Source organism: Hyposmocoma kahamanoa, unplaced genomic scaffold (genome assembly GCF_003589595.1).
Source record: "Hyposmocoma kahamanoa isolate Upper Pololo Valley unplaced genomic scaffold, ASM358959v1 65, whole genome shotgun sequence".
Taxonomy (NCBI): domain Eukaryota; kingdom Metazoa; phylum Arthropoda; class Insecta; order Lepidoptera; family Cosmopterigidae; genus Hyposmocoma; species Hyposmocoma kahamanoa.
The window spans coordinates 13,325,258-13,343,575 of NW_020653853.1; the positions used below are offsets into that span (position 1 = coordinate 13,325,258).

At 40.3% G+C, this 18,318-nt stretch overlaps 1 protein-coding gene across 7 annotated transcripts in view; it reads left to right on the top strand.

The window, feature by feature from the left end:
- Positions 1-16,284, top strand: part of LOC113231223 (protein split ends) — a 99,630-nt gene extending 83,346 nt beyond the window's left edge. For 5 of the 7 annotated variants that reach the window (XM_026465434.1, XM_026465437.1, XM_026465438.1 and 2 more), the window contains exons 9-20: positions 1,597-1,735; positions 1,891-11,110; positions 11,241-11,487; positions 11,594-11,814; positions 12,002-12,066; positions 12,208-12,279; positions 12,453-12,559; positions 12,703-12,836; positions 13,121-13,266; positions 13,701-13,901; positions 14,014-14,172; positions 14,253-16,284. In XM_026465434.1, coding sequence (XP_026321219.1) covers positions 1,597-1,735; positions 1,891-11,110; positions 11,241-11,487; positions 11,594-11,814; positions 12,002-12,066; positions 12,208-12,279; positions 12,453-12,559; positions 12,703-12,836; positions 13,121-13,266; positions 13,701-13,901; positions 14,014-14,172; positions 14,253-14,381 — 10,840 coding nt within the window. In that variant the 3' untranslated portion in view covers positions 14,382-16,284. Of the gene's footprint in view, positions 1-1,596; positions 1,736-1,890; positions 11,111-11,240; positions 11,488-11,593; positions 11,815-12,001; positions 12,067-12,207; positions 12,280-12,452; positions 12,560-12,702; positions 12,837-13,120; positions 13,267-13,700; positions 13,902-14,013; positions 14,173-14,252 lie in introns of those variants that run through there. The other 2 variants (XM_026465436.1, XM_026465439.1) reach the window with 2 other exon arrangements.
- Positions 16,285-18,318: the final 2,034 nt, after the last annotated feature.

An 18,318-nucleotide genomic window follows, 5' to 3' on the forward strand; every position in this document is an offset into this window, starting at 1 on the left:
AGCACCCCCAAATACCCCGAAAATTATACCCATATTGCATTTATTTCAAAAGTCGTGTCCGCCATCTTGGATTTAGATATAAGTGCCATATTCGTAATGAGCACCCCCAAATACCCCGAAAATGATACCCAACTTGCCATTCTTGGAAAAGTCGTGTACGCCATCTTGGAATTAGAAATAAGTGCGATATTCGCATTGAAGTCAATGGATATTCGTAATTAGCACCCCCAGATACCCTGAAAATGATACCCATATTGCATTTACTTGAAAAGTCGTGTCCGCCATCTTGGATGGAGAAATAATTGCCATATTCGTAATTAGCACCCCCAAATAATCATGTACTTCCTAATTTCGTCAAACGTAACGTCCTTTCCAGCTTTCTACCAAATTTGCAAAAATATTTCAAATATATCAAATATTCAAGTATTGTTATTACAAATTCGTTCGTGTTATGAATTCTGAGTGACCTTGTACTTGTGCCATCTTTTGAGCACTATGAGAACTACGGAGTAAAAACGTGACAGCGGTATCAGCTGTTCATAGACCACGACGCCATTTTATTCCACTTATGTGTATTCATTATCGCACACTAGCAAAGATTTGACCGATTTTAATTGATTTATTTAGACTTTCAAGCGTTAATTTTGGTACGAGTATATGCGATAATTAGAAAATAAATAGTTTTTTATTGGAAATGTAATATATACATAAAAGCAGCCGCAATGACGAATATATAGAATTCATTTTGTCTGGAAATCGACCGTGACGTTTCCCCTTAAGTTGTTTAATATGAAATATTATTTATTTAGTTAATGCTACAAATTATAAATACAGTACAAGATGTGACGGTACGTTTCTTCAAACGCAGTAATTTTTATCGTATAATTAATTGTAGAATTAAATTTTTCAGCAATTTCTATTAAATTGTAAAGAATTCAATAATCTTTTCCTATACAATTTTAGAAATATTAAGAAATGAATTGTGCCTCTGTACACAATTTGGATCAATCCAATTACAATACCACACCACTGAACCAGAGTACTTCGGCCGACACGTTACGGGCCAGTCTGCACTGTGAAAACATACTGCGCCATTTTCTTACCGCATTTCTGTTGTAACACATGAATTCACTATGCACCGTAAGGTTTCGCGTTACACGCTGCACTGCACTGCACTTTCCGAAGCAGAAAACAATCTAGCGTTGGTAGCAGTATAATCCTAACTCGATCTTCGAAAAACAAAGCATAGTATGCCAAATGTCTTATACGATGTTAATTTTAATCTAATTGTCCCGAAATGTCTTTTTCACCAAAACTAACACGTAAAGGTGTGCAAACTACGTCCATTATTGTTATTGGCACCGGTCAACTGATCCAGTGGTAGTGTTGGACAAGCTTTTTATTTTAACAAATTTAGATTTAATATTAATGTAGCGTTATTAACTATAACGTGATGTTAAGTAGTAATAAATGATGGCAGGTAGTGTTATTACCACAGTTGACGCAACCGACATTGATATACTTTTGTTAGGCCCACTATAAATATTAAATATCAAGCATCACTAAGTCACTTGTAATGTTCAATATTGTTTACAGGGTATATGATGAATTAGGTTCCAGTCCGCAAACCGAAGAGGCGTCTTACGATGACAGGTTGCAGTCTGTTGTAGTATCGCCACACCGCGCAAGAAAGCATCGCCGAGACTCCAGTCCAGAAGACCGTAAACACTCCAAGGTAAAATTACTAATTTATGGTGATTGTGATAACATTTAAGGCTTAGCAGAAAATAATTCCATTTTAAAATTCTTAAGTATCTATGCTGTTCTTAAAGACTTTAAAAAGCATCTGCAGTATGATATACATATATCATTTGATTTTTTTTTTGTCAGGAGAGACATAGGGGGACTAGCGGAACAGGAGGCAGAAGATCACGGTCAGGATCGCGAGGCGGTGAACGCCACGCAGGAAGACGGAGACATCGTCGGCGAAGGGATGGTTCGGGTTCACGAGGTTCACGAGCAGGAACACCTCTACGCGATGAGCTTGATGCGCCGCCAACGGAGCCACGACGACCACCTCGTGAACGTCCGCCGCTGCCCATGAGTTTGCCGCTGCCCAAGTTTGCGGCGCAGTTACTTCGCAGTGCTGCGGCGGCCCCGCGTCAATCTACTGCACCGGCGTCGGCGCCTGATTCACCGCCACGTCCACCTTCGGCGTCATCATCGAGTGCCGGATCTGCGCCACATTCCCCGTCCTTGGAGGAGCGTATTCGTAGCCTGGACGAAAAATACGAAAAGTGGAGTGGTTCACGTGCCCAGCAAGATGCGCCTGATCGAGCGCGCCTCCGTCATCGTCTGCTTGAAGTTGACATAAACGAGGTGAAACCATCGGATGTGGTGCGCTCTTTGTTGGCCAAACGATCCGTTTTCGACGAAGACTCCGAAAGGTTGGAAGGTGCCACTCGAGCGCCCAGTCCATCGGGCAGTCCTCGGGGGCGGCCACCGCCTTCCGTACCACGAGCCTTACGCTATCCGTTTCCGGCACACCCGTCACCGCACAGTTCTCCTGCGACACCCTCTACGCCCGCTACGCCGCTTACGCCAGCTACACCGACTTCGTGTAGCACGATCGGGCCTGGATCGCACTCATCCCAGGAGCATGATTCGGAAGTGTCCGATCGGCCAGTCGATCCACGTCTAAATAGACCCGAAAGAACATTTCAACTGGAGAGGTTAGGGAAGATTTCTGAGAGCGACTATAGACCCGAGTCAAAGATCCGTCTGAGGACACCCTCGACGGATAAATCGCAGCCTGATTCGAGTGAACGTCGCCAATCTACGGGAGGGGAACACGAAAGGCCGGAAAAACTAGAATTAGAACGTGATCCACGACGGGGACTGGAAAGAAGAAGGAGAAATTCTCTCTACGGTTCACGGGAAGGGGACAGTAGATTACCTCTGAACTCTGAAGACAGAGATATCAAAGAGGCCATCGAAAGGATCAATCCAGACTATCAAACTCCAGAAAGAACCAGTACTTGCGATCAAGAGAAGAGAAAAAGCGAAGAAAATTCCAGTGACAAACCACTTTCTATTTTCGCTGAAAATACAGACATTAGTAAAGAGGGTGAAAATAAAAACATAGAAAGGATCATTACAGGTAAACAAATTGAATCTTCTCGAGAAATGGAAGAACCTATACCGAATAAAGTTGGAATAGAAAACATCGCCGAAAAAGATTACGAACAGCGTCTCGGTCAAAGTGATAATAAATTTTTGAGATGCGAAAGTACTAAAACAGATTTGACAAACAGTGATCAAAATTTACATCCCCTCATCCAAAATGATTTGGATAAAATTGAACTTCCTCCAGAAAAAGATGACAAATGCAAAGACATTTTAATGCAAAATCACATCAATAAAGAATTACATGAATTCGAAGTGCAGCATAGTCATTTGAATATAATGAATACTAGCAAACCCACTAAAGAACTTGCCGAATTACCTCAAGAATTTGTTAAAACTAATGATAAAAATGGAAAAGAGAGATATGATCAGAATGTTATAGTAGAGAACTTTCACGACAATAAATCTGAAAAAGAGAACATTGAATTTGACAAGACAACTGAAAAAGATAAATCCATTTTTTTGGGGGAAAAGAAAAACTCAGAATCGGAAAAGCATTTCGAAGATCGTGTGAAACATGATAGAGACAAAGCAAAGCACAGCAAAGAAAAACACGAACAGGATAAAGAGAAATCGAAAAATCATAGAAATGATAGACTATCTGAGAAGACTGAAAAAGAAAAGAAATCTAAAGAAGACGTAGAGAAGACCCATGTAGATAAGGCAGAGAGAAGTAAAGATACAGATAAATTGAAACACGAAGAAAAATCGTCGCGTCATGAACACCACAAAAAAGATAAGAGAAAAGATAGTTCTGAAAGTGATAGCACGAAAACAAAAAAAGATGAGAAGCATAAGCATGAGAAGACTAAGAAAGATTGTGAATCCAAGCGGGAGAACAAAAAAGATAACGATTCCTTCAAAAACCGCAAATCTTCCAGGGATGAGCCTTCAAAAGATTTATGTCGAAAAGATTCAACAGATTCTTCAACTTCTAGAGCTTCATACGATTCATCGAAATTAAAAGAGCTAGACCAGACAGAAATTAAAGAAGAACCAAAACCAAAGCTTAAATACTTCGATTTATTCGCTAATCATGAGAAAGACATCGACAAAGAATTCTTTAAAACTTCTGATCTCGAGAAAACGGACAGCTTATTTAAAATTAAATCTGAAATTAAAGAAGAGCCTAGTGAACACAGCAAAAACAAATTAGATACTGCTGTAGAGACTACATTCAAGTGTAAACCCGAAGTTATTGAAAAACAAAGACACTACTCATTGGATTCTCCCAGCCTGGAGGGTAAACGAAAAGAGCGATTAAATTCCTGTTCAAGTCTTCCCTCTAACATTGGCCACAAGAGAAGAATGTCGTCCCAAGAAAGCGTGGATACTTTCCATGAAGAAATTAAGAAAAGTAAAAGTGATTCTAAATGTCCAGAACGAAGAGATTCTAAAGATTCCAGAAGTTCTGATAAACAGAAAACTACCAAATTTAATAAAGGTCATTTTGCTAAGATAATAGAAAGCAAAACAAAAGATGACAAGAAAAGCCAAGTAAAACCTCCGGATGATATATTCCCTGAAACGAAAGATCAGGACTGCAAAGATCAAAGAAAATCGTCTAAAAAGAATTCACCTGTGGACAACGAAGAACGACCTATGCCAAATAATGATTTGCAGCCCGAAAGACTACAACACGATTTAGATTTCCTTGCTACTTTGGAATTGCGGTCAAGTGAAGAAGACGAAAGACAGAAAGCACTTAGGAAAGAAATGAAAGAAAAAAAGCGTATCCAACAATTGCAACAAATACAAGAACTTCAAATGCAACAGGATGCATTACATCAAGCTGAATTGATGGGTAAACTAAAAGATGATAAGAAACAAAAATCTGATGAAAAGAAAAAGGAAGCTGCACGTGAGAAGCGTATGTCAACTGACCGCAAAAGTAGAGAAGACAGGAGTGACAGTGGCAAACGCAAAAATCGTAAACAACTTCAGAGTACAGACAGTTCTGACTCTGATGAGCCGAAGAAACACTCCATTTTTGATATTATTGATGATGAACCAACCTACATCTCTATGTACGATAAAGTTAAGGCTCGTTCATGTAAAAATATGCAGAAGCAAGAAGAAGAAAAACGACAAGAAAAAATTAAAGCCAAATTTAGTCAGTTAAAGCAAAGTCGAGCCAAACGGGAAGAAAAGAAAAGGTCTAGTTGGGATGAAGACAGTGATTCAGATCATGAAAGAAGAAAACCTCAAAAATTATCAATGGACAGTTCGTCAGACGACGATCACGCCGTGACCAACAATAAAAAACGTGAAAAAATACATAGAACCTCTCTGGATTATGATCGCTGCAAAACAAATGATTATTTCAGTACACCGAGTAACGAAGAAGACTCTCGCAATAAATTGTCTCGAAAGAACTCTAGAACTCGTATAATATCTGACACATCTGATGACGAAACATCAAAGAGAAGCATTAGCAAGAGTCCAAATAGAAAAGAATTCATGTCAGAATTTGAGTCACTACAAAGAATTAGAGACGACGCCTCTACCAACGACACAAGTGATAAAATAAAGAAAAACTCTTTATTAAATTTGTTTGGTAAGAGTGATAGTGAAGATAGTAAACTGAAAAACTCTGAAGTCAATGATAATAGACCCAGCTTTATGAAGTCACTAACGGGTGATTTTTCATCAGAAAGTGAATCTGCAGTATCCAATAGGAATTCTGGAGAATTAAGAAAGAAGCACAAAAAGAAACAGAAGAAACACAAATGTACGTATTCTGATGATGAAACTAAGATCGAAAGTAGTGATGCGATAGCTGTGGAAGGTGAAACTAAGCATAAACATTCAGATAAGTTACGTCGTCATGGAACTAAAAAAGAAAAGCGAAAGGAGAAGATTCGCGACAGTTTTGAAGCGGACGAAAGCCGCGAAACCAAGCATAAAAAAGATAAGAAGTCAAACAACTGTTTTGATTCTGCTATGGAAATTAGTATCAACATTAAAAAAGATGGAAAAATGGAGGACATATTCGGCCCATTATCTGATGAATCTGACAAAGACACAACTAGATTAGATTATTCAAACCACGGTTATGATTCTGCAGTTAGTTTAACAAATGATCAATCAAATTCCATAATTAATGAAGATTCGAAAAGCAAAGACAAAGAAGACAGCAAACGTAAGAGAGATAAAAAGCGGAAAGAAAAAAGACCTACTTATGTAAAAGACGATGATAACAGTTTGGACGTAGACGCCGTTGGCAAAGCCATCGAAGCACGCCTCTTCGCTGATTCTGTCGATGACGATAGTCGTATACGAGCTGATTCGCCTTTGGAACTTTTATCAAATAACCAACAAACTAATAATATATTTGAGTACAGTGATGGTGACGTCATTAACCACAAAGACAAACACGGCGATAAAATTAGAAGAGAATCTAAAGAGAAAAAGAAGAAAAAGAAAAAGAGCAGAGAAGATCGACAAAATCGGAAAGAACATCACCACCATCATCATCACCACCACCATCATAATAACATTGACAAAACTGACAAAATAGATTACCTTTCGGAAAAGATTGAAGAGTTGTCTCCTAAAATGTTGTTGGATATTCCTTTGCCAAATGATAATGATCCGGCTCAAAACTCCAATGATCTCGAGTCTCCTAGTTTACCCAGACTCACAGATAGTCCTCCAAGCCTACCAAAATCAAGCGACAGTAAAAAATGCCCTGAAATAAAAATCGAAACACTTGAAGATTCTGTTGATCACAGCATCGAGATAGACTATGACAGCGAAAAATCCATAGCTGTCAATGACATACCAATGCCTCCACCTTATGAAAACGTTGTTCAAGATATAAGTGAAGTTCCTCTGCCTAAAGACCCAGTACCATCATCTGAGTTGTGCAAGGCGGAGAAATTCTTCAGTAGAGACGTCGACATAAGTGAAGATGCAGTTCGAAGTATTTCTAATTTAGAAAAAGAAACCGAGAAGATACTGGACAAATGTGATGCTCATGCGTTAAAAGTAAGTGACAAGAAGCTGGATGAAAAGCCAAGGGCAATTATTTCTCAGGAGGAGACAGAAGATGCTGTAGCAGCACTGTTAGGTGAAAGTTTTGGTGGGAAAGAAGACAATTTTCCAAGTTGCTACGAAGAAGTTGAAAGCAATCCTACTCATGAGATTGAAATTGAAAGTTCTGCCATTGAAAATGAAAATATTCCCGAAGAAGATGCCGAAGAAATGCGTCAGGCTGTACAAAACCTAAATGCTAGTGAAATGGAAACTAAACCCGATACACCTGTGTCAGATAGTGATCTTCTCTTGATTGACACTGACACTGAAGAAACAGATGAATCGGCACAAGATGCCATTGATCAATTGCCAGTGAACATTATTGCTACTAATCAAGCTCTTAACAATACTTCAGATCAAAATAAGCTTTCTAATACTTCAACGACCCCAATTACAAAGGAAAAGGTCTCCCAACAACCTTTAAATATGAATGAACCAGATCTAAAAATTCAACTGCCAAAAAGAGAAACTGTACCTCAACCAACTTCAACAGCAACTCCTGTTATAACTTCTTGGACTCTCACAAATAATAAGTTGCTTGAGCCTCATGTGTTAAATATACCATCATGTCAGCATTCCAATAGAGAAATAAATGAAACTAAACCAACTCACATTTCTGCTAACATTGTTCAAATTAAGGCTCCACAAAACCAAGGTGTGAATGCATCTTTGCGACCTATTATCACGCCAAACAGAGTAAATGCTAATGCACCGTACCAGGTGATAAATCACATGATTCGTCCACAACTTGCTAACCTGCAACCGCCTACTATTAAAATCCCACCTCAAGAACCTCATATTCTGTACCAAAAGCCTCCAGGAATTGTTATATCACCTAGAATGTTAAATGATACGAGACAAAACCCAAAATTAAGTCCACAAGGAGAAGGTATTCCATCGCCTCGGCTAACTAACATGACGATATTGAGCACATCACCGCAGAATTTGAATACTGTAGGTTTAGCGTCGCCAAATGCTATACAACAAAGATCTCCCGGACAAGTAACTGTAGTGCGTATGCAACAACCGCCATTGAGCCCTATTCAAGCTATGCATATTCCACACGGTGCCCGAACTATGGTTTCACCAAACAGGCCTAATTCTGTGTTGGTGCAAACACAAGGAGCTCCAATACACTTCAATAGATTACCCGTTACGCCTGTTTTCACACCAATTTCTAAAATAAGTGCTAATAATACTGTCCAAAATAAGAGCATTGTGGTAAGTAGTTCTTCCATGATCCACCAACCGAAGATTATAACAGGAGAGCCTAGAAAGAATGATCAAAGAACTAATTCTGAAAATGAAAATTCAAAAATTATATTGTCGCCATCACCATTACAGCACAGTACAAATCCAACAGTAATGGCACAAAACCGATTAATATCCATGCAAAATACAATGCACGCAGGTAATGTAAACTCAACTTTACATTTACCTAATAAAGTACTTATAAACAACGTGAATCACTTGCCTGATAAAAGAGACGGCCTTCTACACAAATCGGAGCAGCACAGTCACTTACCGTTCACATCAACACCAATTATACATATGGCGGGAGCAAACCATTCAAGTGCTTCGATTATACAAAGTGGTTCTAAACCAGCAGCTGCGCAGGAAGCCAGCTCGATCAATAGAAGTCAGAGTTCAAATGTGATACATACGATAAATTCTCAAAGGCTATTAACAACGGTACCCATCTCAAATGTAATACAAATCGACGCCAACAAACCTCCACCTTCTGTTTTGTCGATGGCAAATATCAGACCTTCAACAGTTCTAACTAAATTGGAATCATGTAAATCGTCTGCGATTACGACGCCTAGTTTAAAAAATGTAGTTATGACACCGTTACTGTTGAAAACTACTAGTTCCCCTAGCACTATAAGATTGACTTCTAAAAATGATGCTGAGCAGCATGCTGAAAGTAATTCGGTTAAGTTACAAAATCATTTACACACTGAAGAACAGTCTGATCAGAAAATAGAACCCTTAAAATTGCCAAATACATTGTACGATCAGACAAAAAAACAGACGGAAATCTGTTTGAAACCATCTTCATCACCCCAAGACAGTTTAGAAAAGTGTGAAACTGATTTCGAAGAGCTTTTAAAGGACAAAACTAATGAGATAAAAATTACTAACAATCCTGAAAAGAAACTGGAAGTAAATGTGGGAAAAACAGTAACACTGTTTTCTACAAATATCCAGCGCCGAGAGAGAAAATCGAGCAATGAAAATCTGAAGATGGAACAAATGGAAGACAATGCATCATCTAGTATTGCTGAAAATCCAACTACAGCCTCTGACGTCAAAGAAAAGGACTTTTTAATCCAGACACAAAGTGAGGATAACGTTTCAAAATGTTACGATAGCAACATTACAAAAATTAACTCAGAAAAAGTAAAAAATAGTGTCCCGTTAGATAAAGAGGCTCGAGATTCAATTTTTGTACCTACAACTACTGATGAAAAATCCACCATAGAAAGATGTTTTAGTGACAGCGAAAATAATTATGACACTGTATCCAGACACGATGTTAGTGACAATCAGTTAAAAGGCCTTGACGAAAATGACTCATGGAGTGCTAAAGATATAAATATAGAATCGGTGATTAAAAAAGTAGATTCATTGTGTAATGACAATTTGGAAAGCGACAGTAAAGAAGACCTCGCGGAAAATGTAAATGATACCAATGTTGAGGGCAACTTGAAAACATCTGAAAGCTCTAATGCATCAGAAACGTGTGAACCCATGGAAATTCAACCGGAGAACAGAAATATTTTTGAACTACATGGTGAGACTTCTCCCAATGATAAAACTACTATAAATAGGAGAGGTGGTCGTAGTACAAGAGGCAAAAGATCAGAGAAAAATGATAGAGTGCAAACCCGCCAAATTTCAAAACCGTCGAGAGGCACTACATGTGCAAAACGTGGTAGAGGAAGAGCAAAGGTTGATAAGAAGATTAAAAATCTAGTAAATCACACAGCTAACAATTTACCTGGAGATGTTTATGATTTCCACGAAGATTCTGGAGATGAAACTTCAACTTCACCTAATAAGACAGAGCCTAGACCGCGACTAATCTTAACTATAAAAAGTCCCCTTTCTGGACAATCCAATGTAGTTGCAACATCTAGTCTCAGTATAACAACCCCAAAAGAACAATTAAAGAACCCTGATAAAATTTCTAAAGATGAGAAAGCTGAAGATTTTTTGTCTCCGTCAGCGAACACCAGAAAATCTAGGCGTCTACAAGAAAAAGATGTACAGCGCAACACTGTTGATGATGTCATAGAAGATGTGGTTAAAGGTGGCACCGGCCAACCAAAAGTAGGAAAAGATAATAAGAAAAGACAAACGCGGCAAACTGGACCCAAGACAATCCAAGAGAAAGCAGCTGGATCTGATACTCGGAAATCACCCCGTGGAGTCAAGCGTAGCAGGGATAGGAGTCTTTCAGACGCATCGATCGACAGCAGTGACGAAAAAATGACAAAACGCGACGATGCTCCAAAAGAAGTGAAAATACCTAAAATAGCAGAATCACCCGCCGTATCAAAAATTGAACCGGATCCACCTCAATCGGCGAAAACCATCACTCCTCTCCAACCAACCAATCCACCTGCAAATCCCGTTCCGACACCAATCATAAAACCGCCTAAGAAAATGATATCCGAAATCAGCGCAAAACTCGCGAGTGCCTTTGAGGCGGCCGCTGCTGCAACCCCAATGATGCGCATGCAAGTGTGTACCGAGCGTATACCAATAGAACTTGAAAAACCAGCTCAAGTGTCGCTGCGGGAGCCGAGAAGCGCTGAGATTGCCACCGCAATGCCGGCACTATCGGAGCCTGTAGCCGCTTCAACCGGAAACGTTCGAGGTACGGAATCCAATCGCACCCTCCCTTAAATTGTTCCAATTGTCGTATCATTGCCTATACGGTCGTTTTACTGCACAATTACGATGATATTGCGGAGAATGCATTTGATAATGATGAATTTGTGATTCAGTTCTGCCCTGCGGCGGGCGCAGCGCGGAAGCAGGTGCGTCACAAGCTTGCGGCGCCAGTGGCAACGCGTACGCGGCCAGCAGCGGCAGCGAGGCGGCACTTGCTCGGCGCGCAGAGGCTACAGGCGGCGGCGCCGCGCCTGTGGGCGCCACCGAAGCTAGCGATGCGAGAGTGCAGTCACCAGCTCTACCCCACCGCCCTCCGTCCGCGCACCGTCTCGCCGACCGTGCCACGCCGCTACTGATCAGGTGGGTTGCGAAAACTCAAAAGATTTATGGGGTTCTGCTCAATTCGATTGATTCCGACGGGAAAGTAATCGTCGCAACGTGTTAAAAGTATTTCTGTGTTCCGTAGGGGTGGAGACGGCGAGGGCCTCGGCAATGCCGCAGGCGTCAGTGCCGCGAGCGGCGCCGGCCCTCGACTGGCGCGTGGCTACGTGGACGGCGCTAGTCTGCCACGCGGCGCGCATCACCCCGCAGCGCCGCCTGCGCCGCCGCTACACGCGCACCTGCCGCACCACGCGCACGTTGCCAAGCAGGTGGCCGTCGTCGGTCCGCATCACCACCATCACCCTGGTGTGTCTCACTACATCGCGTTCATCATTATTTTTCTTAATATTGTACCATGGATCATTATCATTATCAATACCATTTTATCTAATCTACATCAACAAAACTCACAAAATAAGATGCGAAGCAGAGAATACTATCTGTTTACGTAATATTATCATCATATAAAACTAATTTAGAATTTCCTTTTTAGGAGCCGCGTCCCGAGTTACCATCACGAGTGTTCCAACTGTTAGTCCCCAGGGTCAAATGGCATTAGTGAGTACATGTTTTAGCTGGTCTATGAAGTTAAAATAGGACTGTGAATATTTTTCACATGTTAATTATTTATTTATCTACAAATCATTTAAGAGTGTGAAGTAGTTTATAATTGTGATTTTGTTCATGCTATCCGGATAGTCTGCCGAATTAGTTAGAAGTCCACCGCCTGCACATCAGCAGACCTCTCCTGTCACTTCGGTATACCATAATGTAATTAATTCCTACATTTTATCGCTAGATTTGTTTACTGTGAGATCTGGTAATGCTTTGTCTTCGTGGCCGCTACATTTCCTCTTGTAATAGATTTCACATTATTGTTTTATTAAAGATTTCATTCAATCAAACGTAAAGAAATGATAACAATTTCACTGTCGTTATTACAGGGCGAAGGGATGTATCATCACTTTTCCCATCAACACTTCCAAATGTACCAGCAGCACTTTCGCGCGACTCAGCATGAGAATCGCTCTACCGCGTCACCCTACTCTCGGTAAGTTTACTCAATTCGAAAAGAATATATTTGTACCGCATTTCACCCCCTCCAAACGCGCTGCATGCACGACATAATTGTTATTTTTGGATTTCGGTGAAGGTGGAGATTAGCTAACTGTAACTGAGGGGTGTGTTTTGCAGGACTTTGGAGGCGGAAGGCTGCGAGGCACCGACGCCGCCATTGGAACTGCGGCGGCCGCCTTCGGCGCGCGTGCCGCGGCCCGCGCACTCGCCCGCGCCCGCTCCCGCACCGAACCCTGCCGATCGCCTCATTAGTAAGTATTGCCTGTATAATCCATTAATAGAATGTTTCTAACTTCAATAAATATCAATTGGGTTAATTTCTAGTTTAAAGATCGCATTTTTTACGTCGTTCACTTTGTTCATTCAAATAAGATCATCATGGATATTTAGGGTCGGATGAGCATTTTGTATTTTTAAGTAATAATTGAAAGTTATTGTCTTTAGTTGTGTATTTTTAAACGGATATTTTTAAGTAATAATTGAAAGTTATTGTCTTTAGTTATGTATTTTTAAACGGAGAGTTTTGTTGTCATAGTGTACGCAGCGGGTTGTGGGCGATCTCCGCCGCCGGCGCACGGCACGTCACGTATGCCGTCCGCGCTGCCGCCATCTGCAGCTCCCGGGCCGCCGCATGCCTCGCAAGTCCCACGCGAGGCCGACTCTCTCCAAATGTTACTAAGAGTGAGTACACCGTCTTGACCACTTTATCTATTTATTTTCATAATTGGGATTTTAGCACTGACAAAAATTACAAAATTGCATCGAGTACATAACCGAAAAAAAAATGTTATGAGTTTATAATTACACATTGTAAAGACTTAATAAATGATTGACGAATGTCTTAACTGCCTCCATGGCCGAATGGTTACCATGCTGAATTGCCACGCAGAGGTTTCGGGTTCGATTCCCGTGCTGTAAGAAATATTTGTATGACCTAAATTTTTTTCTGGGTGTAATTTGTGGCTGCTATGTGTGTGTCCATGGCACCCGCGATACAGGGTTTGCCTAGTGCGGGGCTATGTGTGTGCGCGATATTATTATTATAATTGTCATTTGCTGATTCGTGGCAATATGCCCCTGATTGCACTGAGGTTAATTGAGACTGTATGTTTCAGCGTTACCCGGTAATGTGGCAAGGGCTGCTGGCGCTGAAGAACGACTCTGCTGCGGTGCAGATGCATTTTGTGGGCGGTAACCCCGCGGTGGCTGGCGACACGCTGCCGCGCTACACGGACGGCTCCACACCGCCGCTTCGCATAGCGCAGCGCATGCGCCTCGAGCCCGCACAGCTCGACCAGGTGCATCGCAAGATGAAGGTATGCGTACTATATATAATACAAGCTCATTTTACAACCATCCGAGGTTACGACTTACATGACATAGTTGTTTTATTTATTTTGCGTTTTCACTCGCATCTTTATTACATAGTTGGAGAACGAGCATTGTATGCTGTTGGCGTTGCCATGTGGTCGCGACCACATGGACGTGCTACAGCAATCCACGAACCTGACCGCCGGTTTCATCACATACCTCCAGCGCAAGCAGGCCGCCGGCATCGTCAACGTCGCTCCGCCGGGCCACCATCAAGTATGTAGACATTAATTATTTTAATTGAGGAGTTTGGTAACGCATTTGTGCAGTGGCTAATCTGGTGCGTGCGTTTGCAGGCTATGTACACGGTGCACATCTTCCCGTCGTGTGACTTCGCCAACGAGAACCTGAACCGCATAGCACCCGACCTCATGCACCGCGTTGCCGACATCGCGCATCTACTCATTGTCATCGCCACTGTGTGAGCAATCACCGTGGCCCCTCTTCGGACTAACCGTCACCAGTCGGTGTAGCGCGCGAAGTTACCGCCGCTCCCATGAGTGCACCCCGAATACAAAACTACTCTTTTCCCGGATTATGCGTTTTGATATCGTAAATGTGACCTATTCTCCACCCGGACTGGACTTGGAATCACCGGTATGGATATTTAGATAATTAGTGTAAGGCATTGTAAATATGGCCAGGTTGTGAAATTTTGTCGATTTTTATTTCTCTTACCTGTTGGTTGACCTGGTAAACGGGATTGTGAAAGTGATTCGATCCTCAACAGAGCGACGAACCGATCGTAGGAATTGAGACGGAATACCTCTACGAAGATGAACTGTCGTTTTAGTGACGTAAAGTTAGTTTATTTATTGTTTTCACGCGGGCGGCGGGCGGGCGACTGCGACGCCCGACTGCCGCGCCGCGCTTGTATAAAGTCTCGTGTAAGTAGATAAGCCGCCGTCACCTATTTAAGTGTTAGTGTAAGTCATAGCTTATGTAAAATACTTTTGTTATCGTCGACTGGGTTCGACGTTATTCGGAGTTTAAATTTATAAAAAAATATTAATAAATGGCAAAGTCAGTTGATAAAATTATATTTAATTTTGGGTTCCGATTAGATGAGTGGCAATCTATCGAGCATTTTTTATTGTTAGTGTAAATTGTTATTTTGTTTTAAGCGACTAGGTCTAAAGTAATTTAAATCTGTACATACGATCTATCCATACTAAAATTTGATTTATTCGCATAGATCATTACGGTAGGTAATGGAAACTCATGTCTACTGGGTCGAAAGGTAACAGTTTTGTAATCTATAGTTGAAAATGAAACGTGCGAAACGAGTAAGAGATAAATACACATGGAAAATAAACTGTGATTCTGACTTTTTAACGTAGACTAGGTAGTCTTATGGAACGATGAGCATTGTGTAACGTCACCGCCATCCTTCACCTTATCTCACTGGCTGCGAGTATGAGTGCTAACTGCATCTACTGCTCGACTCAAATATAATCATACGAGTATTTAACTAATAAATCTGACGTTGTAGTCTTCAGATTTGACTGACGACTTAGTTAATGCTCATATATTTTAGTCGACCAGTACTATTTATTATTAACTGTCGATAAAACGTGTCATGGTCAGTTCTGACAAGATAACACGGCAACCCGACAAATATTGAACTAGATTGTTGTGCTACACGAATAATAACCTTTTATGTTGTATCTCCCAGAGAGCGTTCTTGGTACGTTAGCACACATTCCAGCTTGTGCGGCACATGAGTTTAGTGTACTTGGGTGACACTTTCCATTTTTGTACCACCCATTTTAAGGCCCATTTATGGGAAGTCGTGCTGCTGAAATCTGCGATATCAATCTGTTAATTTGTGCACATATTGAAGCGTTACGATATCTCATCCTTTTGTTGTATGTAATCTGGCAAATGTCTGTTCTAACATAGCCATTAATATCAGGTGTGCGCTATTGGTGTGTTTCTTATCTTATATTACAGGTTCTTAATTATTTTTAAAGTCCCTGCACGACATACTTTATTTTAAATCATGTTTTTTTTAAGTATATATTTGTCTAGCTTGCAAATTTCATACTTTAGATGATATGAAATACACTGCTTATTGGCGTGTACACTGCAACAATCACCGCCTGATCAATAAATAAGCTTGTAGTCACTCATCCTCGTGCATCGCGTCCGTCTACGTTATCTGTTTAAATACGATAAAGCTAATACTACATACACGTCCCATCAAAAATGCTCAATTAGATAACTTCAGTGTCTCTATTTTTTCAGTAACTAATAATTACAGCTGTAATATTGTACTTCTCATAATATTTAATTGTCTGCATCGAGTTACTTAACATGTATCACCCCTTAACTCTTATTTACCCGCCTATCTCGCGCACTATCTCACTGGCATCTCACATAACTCGTTAGTTAGTTGAATAGTGCGACTCCTGTCGTACGTAAAAACAAAGTACAAAATATCTTATGTATTGTAATTTTATATGTACGATATAGAAACTAATAATAGCACAGGTAATATGTATATTCTTTTTAAGGTTTTAAAACGTAGAAGTTGTAAAGATATAAAACGTTTGTCATGTTTCCGTCGCAAACAGTTCTCGACTTAGCTAGGAAGAACATTAACGAACTCGTCACTTCGTCCATTAATTTACAAAAAAAAAATATTAGCAAGCAGATGCCCAATGATGAATGTACATTCTATATTTATTCTAATTTGAATTCCTTATGAAGGATCTGTAAATATTCTCCATAAAACTAGTGATACAGTATTTAGACTCGATATTGAAAGTTTTATGCGATAGGTAACAAATGAGAATTATGAATAATATACTTATTGTGCTGATATTGGAACCGACAATTTCATTATTTGTAACTGGGACGTAGCTATTTTTACACTTTAATTATTAACATCTAGTCTTCACAGTGTGGAGACAGCGATCTATAGCTGCATCCTTGTGTATATAATGCTATTGAAATGTCAATTACTAATGTTTAAAATTGTCATAGCTTTCCATGCTCCGTAAGCAGTAAAATTTTTTGCAGTTTGTTTATTCAAATGTTAAGTCCTAAGTTAATGCAGACTTAATTAATGTAACTAATGTGAGAAGTATAATATGGTATCAAGATTTATTTCTATCACAATGTGGTGCACGGAAAGCACACATAGCGGCGCCTTCGAATAGTTACTCGAAGTCGTGGACGTCGTTGTGTCAGTTTTCCATCCGAGATAGCGCTTGGTCATTCTGTTCTCAAACAGGTGATGTGACATGGTGTGAGGATGGAATGTCAATCCAAGGCAGGCGCCTCCGACTGCCGCTGTTACTGGTGTGCGAGATGATAGAGTTTAAATATTTGTAAAATTAACATTTGATCTCAAGTGTGCAGCAAACGTGATGAGGGCTAACTGTAGCGTAACAGCGGTGGTCAGACGCGACCCGTCTCGCCAGTACCCGACGATGGTTTCGATGATAGGAAAGCATAAGGATAAAAATATTGTGATCATAATTATACTATAGTTTAACAAGTGCTAGGATATAGAGTAATTGTATATTTTGTAAATATTGAAAATAGTATTGTATCTTCCCAGACTCCTGCGTGTTATCCTACCTACCAATACTATTAAAAATATTACATTATATTACGGAATTTTATTTCTACACATACATTCAAACAAAAGAAAAAGGTCAACGTATTTATTGAACATTGTTATGAGTACAACTTAACATTTTTATTTTATTGTCAAATTAAATAATAGACATTTTAACTACCCAAAAATAACAAGAAAGAGAAAAACTGCGAATGCAATAATTAATATATTAGTAATATTATCCCACTTCATCCTGCCAATCTTTAAAATTATTACGTATTAGAAGAAAATTTAACAAGAAGTAATACCTATGTAAAATTCCTACGATACGAGAAAAACATTAAATCTAAGCTAACTGACTATTGAGAACGTCGTAACGAATTATTGCTATTCTATCCAATTGAATACTATCGTCACGTAATTGTCTAGGGTGGTCTAGCAACCTTGCTTCATCATGAGATCTGCGAGTTTAAAGATCCGGAACCAGCTAAACTTATCGGGCTGTTGCGCTGGCGCAGGGGTGCTGGCCGAATCAGCACGCGACGGCGCTCGCTCCACGGCCCCTGCAGAGTGCGTCGGGGACTTCTTGTCCCCCTTTTGGTTATCCGGCGACTTGGTGATAGCTGGTGATGTCATCCTGCCGACAACATTTTTGTGTTACTATATTTGTACCAATAACAAAAGGTGGTTTGCTAGGAAACTAAACGATAGACCCATCGTAGTTTCTGGAATTTTGACATAATTCATCCCAGAAATGCCGTCGTGTTTTTTTAAATTCCAGAACTGATAAATGA